At 40.4% G+C, this 14731-nt stretch overlaps 1 protein-coding gene across 4 annotated transcripts in view; it reads right to left on the reverse strand.

Annotated features, from left to right (window-relative positions):
• Positions 1-13322, reverse strand: part of VBP1 (VHL binding protein 1) — an 86552-nt gene extending 73230 nt beyond the window's left edge. For 3 of the 4 annotated variants that reach the window (XR_642304.2, XR_642303.2, XM_009198571.2), the window contains exons 1-8: positions 12411-13322; positions 10280-10422; positions 8789-8864; positions 7568-7670; positions 7316-7409; positions 7086-7197; positions 6062-6168; positions 4902-4943 (exon numbers count right to left, since the gene is read on the reverse strand). Coding sequence is in view for 2 of the 4 variants with exons in the window: in XM_009198571.2 (XP_009196835.1) it covers positions 4902-4943; positions 6062-6168; positions 7086-7197; positions 7316-7409; positions 7568-7670; positions 8789-8864; positions 10280-10422; positions 12411-12489 (756 nt within the window). In the remaining 2 variants the exon portion in view is untranslated. The remainder of the gene's footprint in view (positions 1-4901; positions 4944-6061; positions 6169-7085; positions 7198-7315; positions 7410-7567; positions 7671-8788; positions 8865-10279; positions 10423-12410) is intronic. The other variant, XM_017953779.3, reaches the window with a different exon arrangement.
• Between the last annotated feature and the right edge of the window lie 1409 nt (positions 13323-14731).

Genomic DNA, 14731 nt, shown 5'->3' on the forward strand with positions numbered 1-14731 from the left:
TTAAGCTATCAGGATGCAAAGGCATAAAAATGATACAATGGACTTTGGGGACTTGAGAGAAAGGGTGGGAAGGAGGTGAGGGATAAAAGACTACAAACTGGGTTCAGTGTATACTGCTTGGGAGAGAGGTGCACTAAAATCTCACAAATCACCACTAAAGAACTTACTCATGTAACCAAATACCACCTCTTCCCCAAAAACCTATGAGGAAAAAAAATTTTTTAAATAGAAACAGTAGACTGCCTCTTATATAAGACCAATTCCTCACCAGGATTCTATATTCCACCAACTTCCGTGAACCATTCACTGATTCTTTGTTCAAGAAATATTTATGATAATTTACCATAAGAAATTGGGATATAACCATAAGGACAAACAACTTGATCCCAAGCTTCATAAGATTACAGTCTACAGATAAGGAGAAGATATATCAAACAATCACACAAATAAATGTAAAGTCATTTTAAGTTATAAACGGTAGCATGAAAGAGAGGTACACAATACTCAGTGTTGAAGCAGGGGAATCTAACCAAGTCAGGGAAGTCCGGGAAGCAAGCCCTCCTGAAGAAAGTAATAGTTTGTGCTGTGTATACTTATCCTTATGAAGGATAGTTCAGGAATAAGTAGTAGGTCAGTATGAAAAGAAAGAGCATTGTAGACAGAGGAATAACATGTGCAAAGGCCCTGGGGAAGGCATATGGCACAGATGAACCCTGTTGCTAGAGCAGAAAGAGCAGAGGGGAGAGTAAGGGAGATGAAGCTGGAGAGTAGGCAAGGATTCAACAATGCAGGAGCTTAAATTAAAAGCAATGGTGAGGAGCTTGCACTTTGTCCTAAGAATCCTGGGAGACCTTCGAGGGCTTTTAAGTGAGAAGTGAAATGACTAGATCTCTATTTTGGATGTCATCAGATCTGCATTCTGGATGCACTGCGTAAAACAAACAGCAGGGGGCAGAGTATATGGAGACAGACTGGTTGGAAGGTGAGAGAGGGTGGAAGTTGAAGCTGAAATGCAGAAAAGAGGAGGCATTGCAGACAAAGTCGTTAGGATTCAGTGTTGGATTGTAAGGGGAGTTGAGGGAGAGAGTATCAAGGATGAGAAGGGTACACAGAATGAGAGGCAGATCTGGGGGGAAGATGGGTGATATAAACTGCTGAGCTAGCAGTGGGAGAAGCGTTTAATGAACTATTTACAGAGGTGTGGCCAGAGCTAAGGAACAATTCTGAGAGAATAAATAACAAAAGTTGTCAGTATTTGAATAATGTTGGAAACATTTTATTCCGTCTGATTTGCTTTGGGACAATTCACTGCCAGCTATAAATTTGTGGAAACACTGCCCCACAATCTTAGCAGACAAGATTGGCAGAAAATCGCTTAGAAACACTGAAAACATGTGACAAAGGGCTTTCCGTGAAAAGGGTGGATGTGAAGCAGTAAGGACCCCCTTCGTGAAGCACGCAGTCACCCTCCAGCCACCAGAACCACAGGAACGAGGTGGTAACTGAGGGAAAACACATCTAGGCACACGTCACGGTGGCACCTTCCCGGAAATGTTATGTTTGGACTGCGAGTTTTGGTGAAAAATAACAATGCATCAGGTTGCAGACAAAGCAGACCCTGCTATGTGCGTTTATGGGAGCCACGCCCAACAGGAACCACAGGGAATGATCCAGAGGAGAGCGATGGACAGACACAAAGAGACACACCAGAGAGAGGCTCTCAGGAGGAGGCTCTGTGGCCTCCAGACCATGTCAAAGCCAAGGCAGAAAGGATGAACTGAGGAAAGGAGGAAAATTTCCTCTTAAGGAAGGTAAAATCCAGAAGGGATCCCTAAAATGGTGAGCAGTTTAAACCTAGCAGTTTTGCATTGATTCACATAAAGTGTAATGAAAACTGTTAAGACACACAAGGAGAGACTGGCCAATCTACAGTCACAGAGGAAGACCCTTCACACCCCTTCACAGGATCTCGCAGCAGATTGGCTGAAAAGTATCCTTGAAACTGCAAACCTCTCTCAAGGAGACCCACTGAGTTGGGCAAAGGTGGGGCTGACTTAATTCTCGCCTCCCTGCTCTCCCACGTAGCCCTGCATTTCACTCCATTGCAGGGTTTCTGGGACACCCGAGAAAGCGTGTAGTCCAGGGAGCACGTCTGCCAACTGAAGGCCTTGACAAATGACTTTCTGTACTGGCTGAAGGCCAGGGCCCAGCGTACTGATAAGGAATCTCTTCCAGAAAAAGTGTTGATTTACAGAGGAGTGAATCTGCATGAAAGTTTACCAACAAGATCCCTGCCTGCCTTTTGCAGGCTCTCCTGCAGCCATCTACTTCATTTTTGATCTCAGGGAGACCAGAGCTGAGGTAAGGAGGAGGGTGGACTGGTGGGAAATGTGGCCCTCCACTCAGGTACTCCTCCTGGCAAATGTCCCTTACAGCACAAGCCACAGGTGCTGGTCAATTAATGCTCATCTGTATCCTGACAAAGGCTGAGACTGTGGTTCCTAGCAAAGGTCCCCTCGCTGCCCCCACCACTTCCCTTAGGGAAGAAATGTCAATGTAGAAAAAAATCAGAGGGCTACATATAATGTAGATATCTAGTGATTCTTCATGTGTAATTTTTGTTCAGTCTTTTTCGGGAACTCAGGGGCCGGAATTGTGTCTCATTCATTATAACTGAAAAGGAGTCAAGCATGTTTATGAATGCATGTTGATTGAAATCAACTGGTTATGTCGCCATGAGGCAATGAAACTCTACTCACCTACTAACCCAGATATTCTCATTGTCTCTCTCTCTTCCCACCACTGGTCATCTGAAACTTCTCATTCAGGAAGCCATGCATTATTTCACCCAACAGTGGTTCCCTTTGTGGACCACTTTGTGGGATTTCAGGGCTACATGCAAGCTGCCTTTGTACTTGTCTGCACATGAAGGAATATTTGTGCTGTGTATACTTGAGAGAACACATTCCTTTCCTTCAAAGACTTATAAGCCATCAGCCAAAACCTCCCTGTTTCTCTGCCACTAAACTTAACATTTTATTTGCATCTGCAACCATCCTCTCTCCCCTACATCTTCATCTTCTCTCTCTTCACAGGCTTCTTCACATACACATGACTGCCACATGAACCAGGCACTGTCTGAGCATTCCACATGTGTTATCTCAGATAATCCTTCATTCTTCTAGTCCCAACCAAGACAGGTCTGCCACACCAGTCCCTGATATATAGGATGGGGACAGCTGGGGGATGGCTGTGAAAGTCCTGAGTCTCCAGATTTTCCAGAAACCTCTGAGCCTCCTTTGTTGCAGATGATACAGAGGCCTCTACTCCACAAGTTACAAGCCCCATCAGGATCTGCTCCCACCTCCATTCCTGTCCTCTAGGCCTATGACTACAGTTAAGTCACAGCAAAACTCAGCTAGGGGCATGCCTCTGATATAGCCCCCAATCACCCTCCAAGCAAAATAGTAGATTCAAAAACAAAACAAAACAAAACAAAAACAAACAACAACAACAACAACAACAAAAAACCACAGGACTACCTCCCAAGAGGATGGCAGAAATTAGCACAAATCTAAATAGTAGAAAGGATTATATTAGTGGTGATAGTCCCCATTCCCCATCAAAACCAGTTGGGTTCTGGAGATTAACAATTACAGCAAAATCAATCAAGTAGTAGCCCAATTGTAGCCACTATGCCAGCCATGATAGTTTCTTTGGTAGAGGTAGAGTTAATGCAGCTTTAGGTACATGGTATGTGGCTGCTGGTTTGGTGACTGTATTGCTTTCTATCACCATCAGAAGTGTGACTCAGAAAGAGTACACAGGCACATGGAATGAACAGCACTTTATATTTTCAGTTTTGTACCCATAGCTGTGTTAACTCTCTCATCTTCTGTCATAATAAAGTTAGAAGTCTAGACCATCTGGTCACTCCTCAGAACATGAAATTGATCCACCGTATCCATGATGTCACGCTCACAGGATCAGATGAGCAGGCAGTAGGCAATATAGTGAAAGATACATGCAGTCTACATTCTTTTCACACTGATAAAATTTGGGGGGTTCCAGTGGTCAGAGGCATACCAGGACATCACATCCAAAATAAAAGATAAAGTATTGCATCTTGTACCTCCCACAACAAAAAAGGATACATGATACCTCGTAGGCTTCTTTGGGCTCTGGAGACAGCATATTCCCAAAGGAGGGAAAACAGCTCTCACTCATACCCCAGGTGGCCTAAATTTTAGACCTGCCACCTAAATTTGGGGGCCCAGAGCAGGAAAGCGCTCTGTAGTAGGTCCAGGCTGGGTCAGAAGCCCTGCTGCTCAGGCCCCATGGTACGTCTGGGTTGGAGCACAGGCAGGTCCAGAGGGCTAAGTAGGATGCACAAGCAGGTTGCCTGAGGCCCATCTTGTCCACACCTCCAGCACTGCCACTCCTACCTCAGGTCACACCTGTGCCCATGAGGGGATCCCTGAGAACTAGTTGCTGAGGAAGAAAAAAGCCTGAGCTCATTTGATTCTTACAACACTACTATGAGCCAGGTGGTGCATCACACCCATTTTGCAGTTGCAGAAATGAGGAACAGAGAATGGAAATGAGTTGATTGAGACCATATACCTGAAAGGTGGACAAGGCAGCCCTCAAACCTAAGTTCATTATTCCAAATACCCTGCTGTTTCTACTGATAATATTACAAGCATGGTCTAGTAGTTATACACACATACACACACACACACACACAATAAGCACACATATATATGTTACTTATGGAGAAATGAAAATGCACACACATAAGTATATCGCAAAGGATGGAGAGTCTCAGATGATGATTAATATAATAAACACATAAACAAAGACAAAAACATCACTTAAATACATAGGAGAGATACACTGACCTGAGTAATACATGGAATGTTGCTCTGGTCAATTCCAACTTGCTGAAATAAAAAATGCGGGTGAAAGTACACATTACAGCAGAGAGTGGCAACAACAAAAATGTAACTGAGAGACCATTGTGTGCATGAAAGAGAAAATACCCCAAGAGTATGATGTCTTCCTGGGCTGGTACTTTACCAGGCTAAAGTATGCCTTGCACACTTAAGTACACCCTTATATTTGTCCTAAGGATAGACTTTGTTGTTATTATTATTATTTTATTATTATTATTATTATACTTTAAGCTCTGGGATACATGTGCAGAAAGTGCAGGTTTGTTACATAGGTATACACGTGCCATGGTGGTTTGTTGCACTCATCAACCCGTCATCTACATTAGGTATTTCTCCTAATGCTGTCCCTCCCCTAACCCCTCACACCCTGACAGGCCCCAGCATGTGATGTCCCCCTCCCTGTGTCCATGTGTTCTCATTGTTCAACTCCCACTTATGAGTGAGAATATGCGGTGTTTGGTTTTCTCTTCTTGTGTTAGTTTGCTGAGAATGATGGTTTCCAGCTTACTGAGTTTTTGCTGATTTGAGAAGAGCTAAGCTGTATTTTGGATATCATACAAATGTGTTCTAATTTTTCAAGTAGTCAGAAGTCAGCCGTTATTCATATTGTCATTCTCCCATGGATAATATGTCTTTGTTCTCTTTGGTTTTCAGAAGCTTGACTATCACTCGCCTCCATGTGGTTCTCCTTGTATTTATCCTGCTTGGGTTCCTCTGAGTGTCAGAGAGAACATATGGCTCACCTCAAGTGTTTCTCTCACTGACCACAAACCTACCTATTATTCACTACCTAAAAAGACTTATGTCATATATATTTTGGTCTACTTTTAGAGTTGTTTCTGGTGGGAGGGTAAGCTTGGTACTGGTTATCTTTATGGCTGCAAACAGAAGTCCTTGTAAGATTGCTTTTGAGTGCAAGTGCATTGGATAATACATTTGAAGTACCTAACTTTAGTTTTAGTTTTACTGTTTACAAAGTAGTTAAAACAACTACCAATTACTGTGTGTTTGTGTGGTTATGGTGGTGGAGGGAAGAGGTATAGTTTCAACTGATACTAAATTATTGCAAAAAAAGAAACACCATAAGTAGAAATGGATTTCTGTACCTCTGCAACTTTCAGAAACTGTGTCAATTTGGTTGTTCCTCCAAGGAACTTGATGTAAATATCCAAACTTTCCCTGCATTGGTTCTTCCTCATGTCAAAATATTTGTCTAAAAATAGAAAAAAATTACCATAAAGGAGCCAATATCTTAGCAATTTTCAAGTTTTACTCCATTCTGATTATTCTATTTTAAGCTAATTCTGGATATGAATTTAATCTGTTCAAAACAATTATAATTTTAATCAAGTTATTTTCTGTTTTAATAACAAAGAAATAGCACTGCTCAATCCCCATAATCAACAAATTTTTATGGAGTAACTACCGTATACCAAATACTGGTGCTGGGTATGTGGAATTTAATAGCATGCACAGATAGTTTAGATTTTAATTTCAACGACTTCTAGTCTATAGTCTTTTTGATTAATACAAAGCTCTGCAACCCTCTGAGGGAAAGGGCTGTGTTTCCTACTCTCTTATAACTCTACAAATGTATAATACTATGTATTTCTTCAGTATAAGAAAAGTTATCAAATTCCCGTCAATAAAGTTTAGAGAATAATTGCAGCTAAATGAATCATTCATTAGGGCTAAATGATGACAGCAATTTCCTGAAAAGTCTAAAAACATATGCTTGTATATCATCAATAACAATTACTTATGTTATAGGCTTTACCTTCTTAGGACAGTCAAAACTGTTATTTGACCTTGGTGGAAATGGACCTTATTAACATATAATGAATAAACATGACAACCTAGGTTGATTCCCTGACAAATTTCCCAGAAATATCAGTTAGCACTTACATAAAAGTGGAAAAGTTTTGTGGCTAACTAGCCAAATAATGTTTAACCAATGAAGCAATATGATATCTGTATTTAAAAGTATACATGACCCTGCAAAGATTTTCTATTTTGTATCTAAAGCAAATGTGAGTCTAAATGTAGAGATAAGGGATTTTTACAAATAAATTATTTTACCATCTTACGCTTTAAAAAGTAATCATTTAAAAAGTTTATTCTTTATCCTACCTAGCAGATTAAGGATCCCTTCATTATAAGCTGCAAAGAGACGAAGAGAATCTTTAAAGAGGAGCATAAAAGCAGCATGTATTATACCATTAGTGAGTTCATCAGGATTTGCCTGAAAATTAAATAAAAAGAGTAACCAATTAACACCACAGCTAGAAAATTATTTCTCCCACCTGGAGTTACAGGATGCTATTTACTATATTTTTAAACAAAATTTATAAAGCTCTTACATTAAAACTAAGAAGAGCATTAAACTGGGTTTGAATAACTGGAAGTGTGTTTAGCAGTTCTTCAGTATTCATAGTTCTTATCACACCATCTGTCCTATAAAAGATAAAAGAAAATCATGAACCTCAATAACTAAGAGTTTGAGAAGCACTGTGACATCAGCATCTTGAAATAGGGCTGTTTTTGACAAACTACAAAGCAGACCACATGTAAGTCCAGTACCTCTTGCTTACAAACTAATGATATTTACTGACCCTCTCTTGGCTTTTGTGATGTCAGATGAGATCATTCTATATGCAAGTGACTTTTCATTCAAGTACCTGCTGTATCGTCTGATGAAGGTTGACATAGTATAGCCTAAAAATGAGATATTTTTATTATTTCCAATTAAACCAACAGTAGCTTTTTACAATACGTCAATAAATGCAAAGACTTATTCCATATTCACCTGTATACCTCAATAATATCTTTGAAGCACAAAAGCTAGAATGGCCTTTATTAATCACCTATTCCAACATTCTTCAAGCTTTCTGTTAAAGTTTAATTTTTATTTCCTTAGAGCCTAGATATCATCCCTTAATGGGGTATTGATGGTGATATTCCTGAACAGATGAAATAATTGAACTGTATCAGCTCCTTTGACATTTTCACAGAAACTATTATAAATTGTTAGCATTTTCCTTACTCTCCTCATCCCACTGCCACCATCCCACCTCCTCTCTCCCTCCACTCAGCAAATGACCTGCCGCCTACTTCATAGAGAAAAAGGAGAAGAAGGCCATGGTAGAAACTCAACTAATCTCTACTCAACCTCCAAATGTATGCTGATTCCCCTTCAATTTATTCATTCATTAAACAATCACTGAGTGCCTACTATAAGCCAGGCGATGTACTAAGTGCGGGAAGTTCAGCAGTGAAAAACAACAGACAAATATTCCTGCCCTCATAGGGCTTACATTTCAATGGGAAATGACAGACAATTACGTTAAAAAAAAAAAAGGAACACAGAGACAGTCAGTGAGAAGGGGAAATAATAAACCCAGTCAGAGAACTGGTGTAAAGGTGCTGCAGTTTTTGGTAGGCTGGACAAGGCTTCGCTGAGTAAAGACCTGTAGCTCTCATTAACTTTTCTGTCTCTAGCACATGACATATTCTGTTATTCTTAGTAAGCTCCAAAATATATGTTGTATCAATGAATTTGGGGATTATTTACATTCTTAAAATGTATAGCACATCGCAGCCTTCATAATTTAGAACCTTTTTTTTTTTAAATTAATTCTTTATTCTTTAGTTGGCATGTCTTTTTTCTTTTTTTTAATTTTTTTCTTTTTTTATTTATTTATTTTTAAAATTTATTTATTATTATTATACTTTAAGTTGTAGGGTACATGTGCATAACGTTTTAACTAGGCATGATTTTCAGAATTTTTCCCTCCTTGGCATACGGAAATATTTCCATCAAAGAATCATCTTACCTTCTATGACACTTTTATCCAGGAAATTGTGTAAAGTGAACAAAGAGTTCCGACATGAAACATGTTTAATGAAACGCTGTCAAACAAATGTGTCAAATTCTAAAATTAGTTTCTGTACACACAAAAAGTTCATTAATGATTGTCATTATGAACGTATACTTAATTCTATCACACACCTTGTATTTATTTCAGGAGCATTGATTAAGTTGCACACAATCATATCCTGTGCTGGCCAACATAAGGATTTGCAGTGCTGCCAACTCTCCTCTGTTTATATACTCCCCAAATAAACAAGGAGTTAAACATTAAAGCTCATGTGAATACACACTGTTTCCCTCTAAGACTTTCTATCTAGCCATGCCCCACGCTTGATTTTGAGTAATTTTAAGTTACAGAAGTATGCAAATAATAATATGATACATCTGTGGACCCCACTACCTAGAAATAATAACTGCTAACTTTCTGACATACCTGCTTCAAGTCTATTTTTAAAATAAGAGAAAATAAATGGTTACAGATAAAGCCGCATCCCCAAGATCCATTTCCTGCTTCTACCTAGAAGTAACTGGTATCATAATTTTAATGTGTTATCTTTACAGTCTATTTTCCTTATAGTTTCACATGTATTTGTTCCATGGACAAGTACTGTGTGTATTTTAAAATTTTTTACATAAGTAGTTTTGCACTCTAAGTGTCATTCTACAATTTGCTTCCTCTATTAGCATTGTTTTTGAGATCTAGCCTTGTTGGTATACAATCCCATTTAATGTAATACAGCATTTCATTGTATAACCACACTAAATTTTATCTGTTCTCTACTGATGGAAATTTAGGTGATTTCTAGTTTTTCATTATTATAAACATGATGTGAGAAGTGGATTTGCTGAGTCACTGGAATGGGCATTTTCAACTTTTTAAATGTGTCTCAATGTTCTCCTCTCCACAGTGATAAACTGCAGCAGCTACATGTATCCACAGAGTATGTGAATTCCCATTACCTCAATGTCCTCCCAACTATTCATACTGTCAGAAATTTTAATTTTTGCTAATATGAGCATGTTTGCAGATGGTTATTAGACATTCTGGTTTCCTTTTGTATAAATCCTCTGTTCATTTCTTTTGCTCATTAGTCTATTGTAGTGCCTTTTTCTTACTAATTATGTATTCTGAATATTAACCTTTGGTCTATAGTGTATATGTTGCAAATATCTTCTTTTAACTATGGTGCCTTTGCTACCCAAATGTCATAAGCATATTCTCCTACATTTTCTTCAATTTTATCTATTTTTTGAATTTAGATATTTCATCCACGTGGAATTTATTTTTGTATATGGAGTAATATAAGCATCTCATTCTATTTTTTCCATAGGGATGTTGTTTGTGCCAATAGGCTTTATTTTAAATTCTTTCCCCCATACTTTTCCCCACATGCTTACAGTCCTTTGTACTAAGGAAGGAAACGACTACCATTGGAATATACATCATGCTCACCTCATTTCCATGCACCATGAGGTGGTGTACAGTAACCAGGGCTTTGAACACCACCACCCAGCTACTGCTCCTAGTTTTTTCAGAAAGAATATTAGCCAGATGTTCAACACTCATGTTAGTTTCATTGATGTACTGTATTAGATCTAAATGAGAGACAATGATAAGCATTAGAATACAGACTGAGAAATACTTTTCAAAACCAAAATTGGTAATTTTAACTTAAGTACAGATGCAATCAAATGTTGGAGAAATGACATAGGGAACCCTCAAAAATATTTTCTTCGTTACATGTATTACAATTTGCACTGTTATATGTTACATGATATTTAATGCTTTTAATTATCTTGCATACTTGATGAGGGCAGGGAATGAATCCATTTTGGTCCTCAAGGCCCAGCAAAGCAGATGGCACATAACAGGTTCTGGTCAATACTTATTAAATGAATGAACAGTACTGAAGAAGGTGACATACCCAAGATCATACAGGTAGTTAAATGGCAGGGCTGGGATTTGAAATTAGATTTGTTTGACCCTAGAGATCAAGCTATTAACCACTGTCACTGCTTCTCTCAAGAAAACTGTCATTCCATGAAGGTTCAGTTAGGAACTTTCTTTGTACTGTCACCCCATCTCTGACCCTTTTATCTGCATCCTGTATCCTTTTATTTATTGCTTCTATTTCTTGAGTTCAGTAGCTCATAGCTTTGTACCTAGTTTATTGTGACAGCTTTTAAATTTCTGGTCTCATGCCTATAACCATTCATGAATTCATTTCATACAGCCCCTCAAAAGTTAAGTTTCATAATTCGATTTTCACATTCAAGAACACGCAATGATTCCCTCCTTTTTACCAGTTCAAAATCCTTTGCTTTCAAAACTGTCTACAAACTATCATTATGCAACAACTTCATCCATGGTACTTATTAATTAATGAGCATTTCTTTAGGTTTTCAGAAGCCAATTCTGGCATATATTACATAAGTATCCAGGACTGTGTAATATATACAGAGACTCTAGTATGTGACCTGCTGAGAATAATGCTTAGCAAACATATATATATGAAATTAATCTCTGTTTAACTTAGTAACTTGCTGTAACACATGCACATTATCATGATGATAAGAAGATAAAACTTCAGAAGGCAAATACAGATTAAGTCAATGAATAGTTTAAGCAAAATACCAAAATAAAGGGGTGATCAAAAGAATGAGTTAGCTATGAAGGTTTCAATAGCAGTAAATTTTAATTATATTACCAATAACACACATTGTTTATGAAGTCACTGCTCACTATAAGCTCAAACAACAGGGAGTGGGGCTAGACTGGATAGATTGGGAGTCTATCCTTTGAGCAACGGGTCACTCTAGGAATCAAAAATCTTCCTCCTAGAAACATACACAGGGCACAAAAATTATGCCATGGACACTCTAAAGCCTATTCATGGACGTTAGGTTAGGAATACCTAAGGGAGAATCTATTCAATAGACTTTCCTTCAGAAGACTCGCTGAATGTTATAATTTATAAGAGCACTGGGGTGAACTTGGGAAAAGAAACCTTTCTAAGAAGCCTGGGTTATTATTCCACCCTCTTTGTCTCCTATCTTAGTTGAATAATTTCTAAATATTTTGGAATTTGGAGTTAAAAACACCAGAGGTCGCTTTGGGAGGCCGAGGCGGGCGGATCACCTGAGGTCAGGAGTTCAAGACCAGCCTGACCAACATGGAGAAACCCCGTCTCTACTGAAAATACCAAATTAGCTGGGCGTGGTGGCGGGCTCCTGTAGTCCCAGCTAATCGTGAGGCTGAGGCAGGAGAATCGCTCGAATCCGGGAGGCAGAGGTTACAGTGAGCAGAGATCGCCACTGCACTCCAGCCTGGGCAACACAGCAAGACTCTGTCTCAAATAAAAAAAGAAAACCACCAGAGGTTCCCTTCTGTGCTCAATCAAAGATTACTAGAAATGACAGTTCAAACTCCCCCTCCTGCAGGGACGTGGAAAAGGGGAGGGCATTGAGGTGAGTGGGAGGGGAGTAGGGGAAGGGGAGGGGAACAAGGTGCCGCCATTAGGAGGTTCTTCCCCACTCAGACTGCACTAGCGGCGTGGGCTGCCCATACCCGGCCTCCTACTCACCAGCCAGTTGTTTCGGCTCAGGCTCCGTGGGCTCATCGTTGGTTGCCCTGAGGGCAGCCTTGGATGCAGATAACCCCATGGGCGAGTCGCAGACTGCCAGTCACAAGGGTGATGGTGACAGAGTCCAGCCCCACCTCTTCCAGACCACAGAGGACCGCATCCCTGAGCAGGGTACTGGCACCCCTGGTGTTGGACGAGGAGCCCCAGGTGACGGAAGAAATGCCTGACCCTGCAGGGAGCCCTCACCAGGCGACCTTACTTCATGCAGCCTGACGCAGACATCCAGCATTATGAGGTGGGGTTTGAACTTACGAGGAGCTCGGGCTCTGCAAGAATGCTGGGAAAGATGGCTGCCCGGCCCAAGAAGGCATGTGCCACGAACTTGCTTGGTTTCTGAGGGCAAGTCCAGGTTTGGGGCAGGGCATCTCTAGAGGAGCTAGGGCACTTTGCATACTACATGGCACAGTAACAAAATAAACAACAACCATTAATGAACATTATGAGGAAGGGGGACATGTTGGGGACTCCACATGGAAGGTCGCGAGATCTTCAGGTCTTGGAAAGTTAGGTGATCCTGTGACAATACCTTGGAAATTCTTGATATGGCATTGTTAGGGAAGCTTCAGTCACACATTATCAGGGCTGTAGCCTGCATGAGGTCATGTCTTCCTACTCTTCAGGCAGCATCAAATCCACAAGTCCATAGAGTTGTTCATAGTATTTCTTTATTATCCTTTTAATATCTGTAGACTCTTTAGTGATGTTACTTCTCTCACTCTTCATATTGGTAATGTATGTTTTTTTTTTCTCTTGATTGGTCTGCCTAAAGAGTTAATTGTGCTTTGGGAGGCCGAGACGGGCGGATCACGAGGTCAGGAGATCGAGACCATCCTGGCTAACACGGTGAAACCCCGTCTCTACTAAAAATACAAAAAAACTAGCCGGGCGTGGTGGCGGCGCCTGTAGTCCCAGCTACTCGGAGGCTGAGGCAGGAGAACGGCGGGAACCCGGGAGGCGGAGCTTGCAGTGAGCCGAGATCGCGCCACTCACTCCAGCCTGGGCGACAGAGTAAAACTGTCTCAAAAAAATGAATAAATAAATAAATAAACCAACTTTTGGTTTCATGAGGTTTCTCTGTTTTCTGTTTCTATTTCATTAACTTGTGCTTTTTATTATTTCCTTTCTTCTACTTGCTTTGGGTTTATTTTGCTCTTTATTTTCTGGTTTCTTAAGGTCGAAGGCTAGGTTTCTGACTTGATATATTGCTTCTTTTATAATATAGCCATTTAGTGCTAAACACTGCTTTTGTTGTCAAAAGACCTTTTTCTGACTTTGGTCTTTTAAAATTTGAGATTTATTTTATGGCACAGAGCATAGTCTATCAAGGTAAATGTTCTTTTTTTTTTGAGACGGAGTCTCGCTCCATCACCCAGGCTGGAGTGCAGTGGCGTGATCTGGGATCACTGCAAGCTCCACCTCCTGGGTTCACGCCATTCTCCTGCCTCAGCCTCCCAAAGTAACTGGGACTACAGGCGCCCGCCACCGCGCCTCGCGAATTTTCTGTATTTTTAGTAGAGATAGGGTTACACTGTGTTAGCCAGGATGGTCTTGATCTCCTGAACTCGTGATCCGCCTGACTCGGCCTCCCAAAGTGCTGAGATTACAGGCGTGGGCCACCACGCCCGGCCTTAAATGTTCTTTGTAAACTTGAAAAGATGTACATTCCTCTATTATTTAGTGGAGTGTTCCAATTAAATGTGTATTACACTTGTGATTTTGTTGTTGTTGTTGTTGTTTTGTTTTGTTACTGAGAGAGGGTTCTGCTCTGTCACCCAGCCAGGTTGGAGTGCAGTGGTGCAATCTGGGCTCACTGCAACCTTTGCCTCTGGGCTCAAGCCATCCTCGCACCTCAGCCTCCTGAGTAGCTGGGACTACAGCCATGTGCCACCACACCCGGCTAATTTTTGTATTTTTTGTAGAGGTGGGGGGGTTTGCCATGTTGCCCAGGCTGGTCTCAAACTCCTGAGCTCAAGTGATCTGCCCGCCTGCACCTCCCAAAGTGCTGGCATTACAGGCGTGAGCCACGACGTCTGGCCACTTCTTGATGATTGTATCACAGTTCACCAAAGCTCTGTTCATTTCCATTTTTTAGAGCCTTCCTCCTACCCTATGCTTCAGTTTGGAGATTTTCTTTTGCTATGCCTTCAAATTCACTGATCTTTTCTTCTGCAGAGTTTGATCTGCTGTTAATCCCATCCAGAACATGTTGCATTTCTAATATTGCATTTTTCATCTCTAGAAGTTCCATTTGGTTCTTTTTA

Source organism: Papio anubis, chromosome X, assembly GCF_008728515.1.
Source record: "Papio anubis isolate 15944 chromosome X, Panubis1.0, whole genome shotgun sequence".
Lineage (NCBI taxonomy): Eukaryota > Metazoa > Chordata > Mammalia > Primates > Cercopithecidae > Papio > Papio anubis.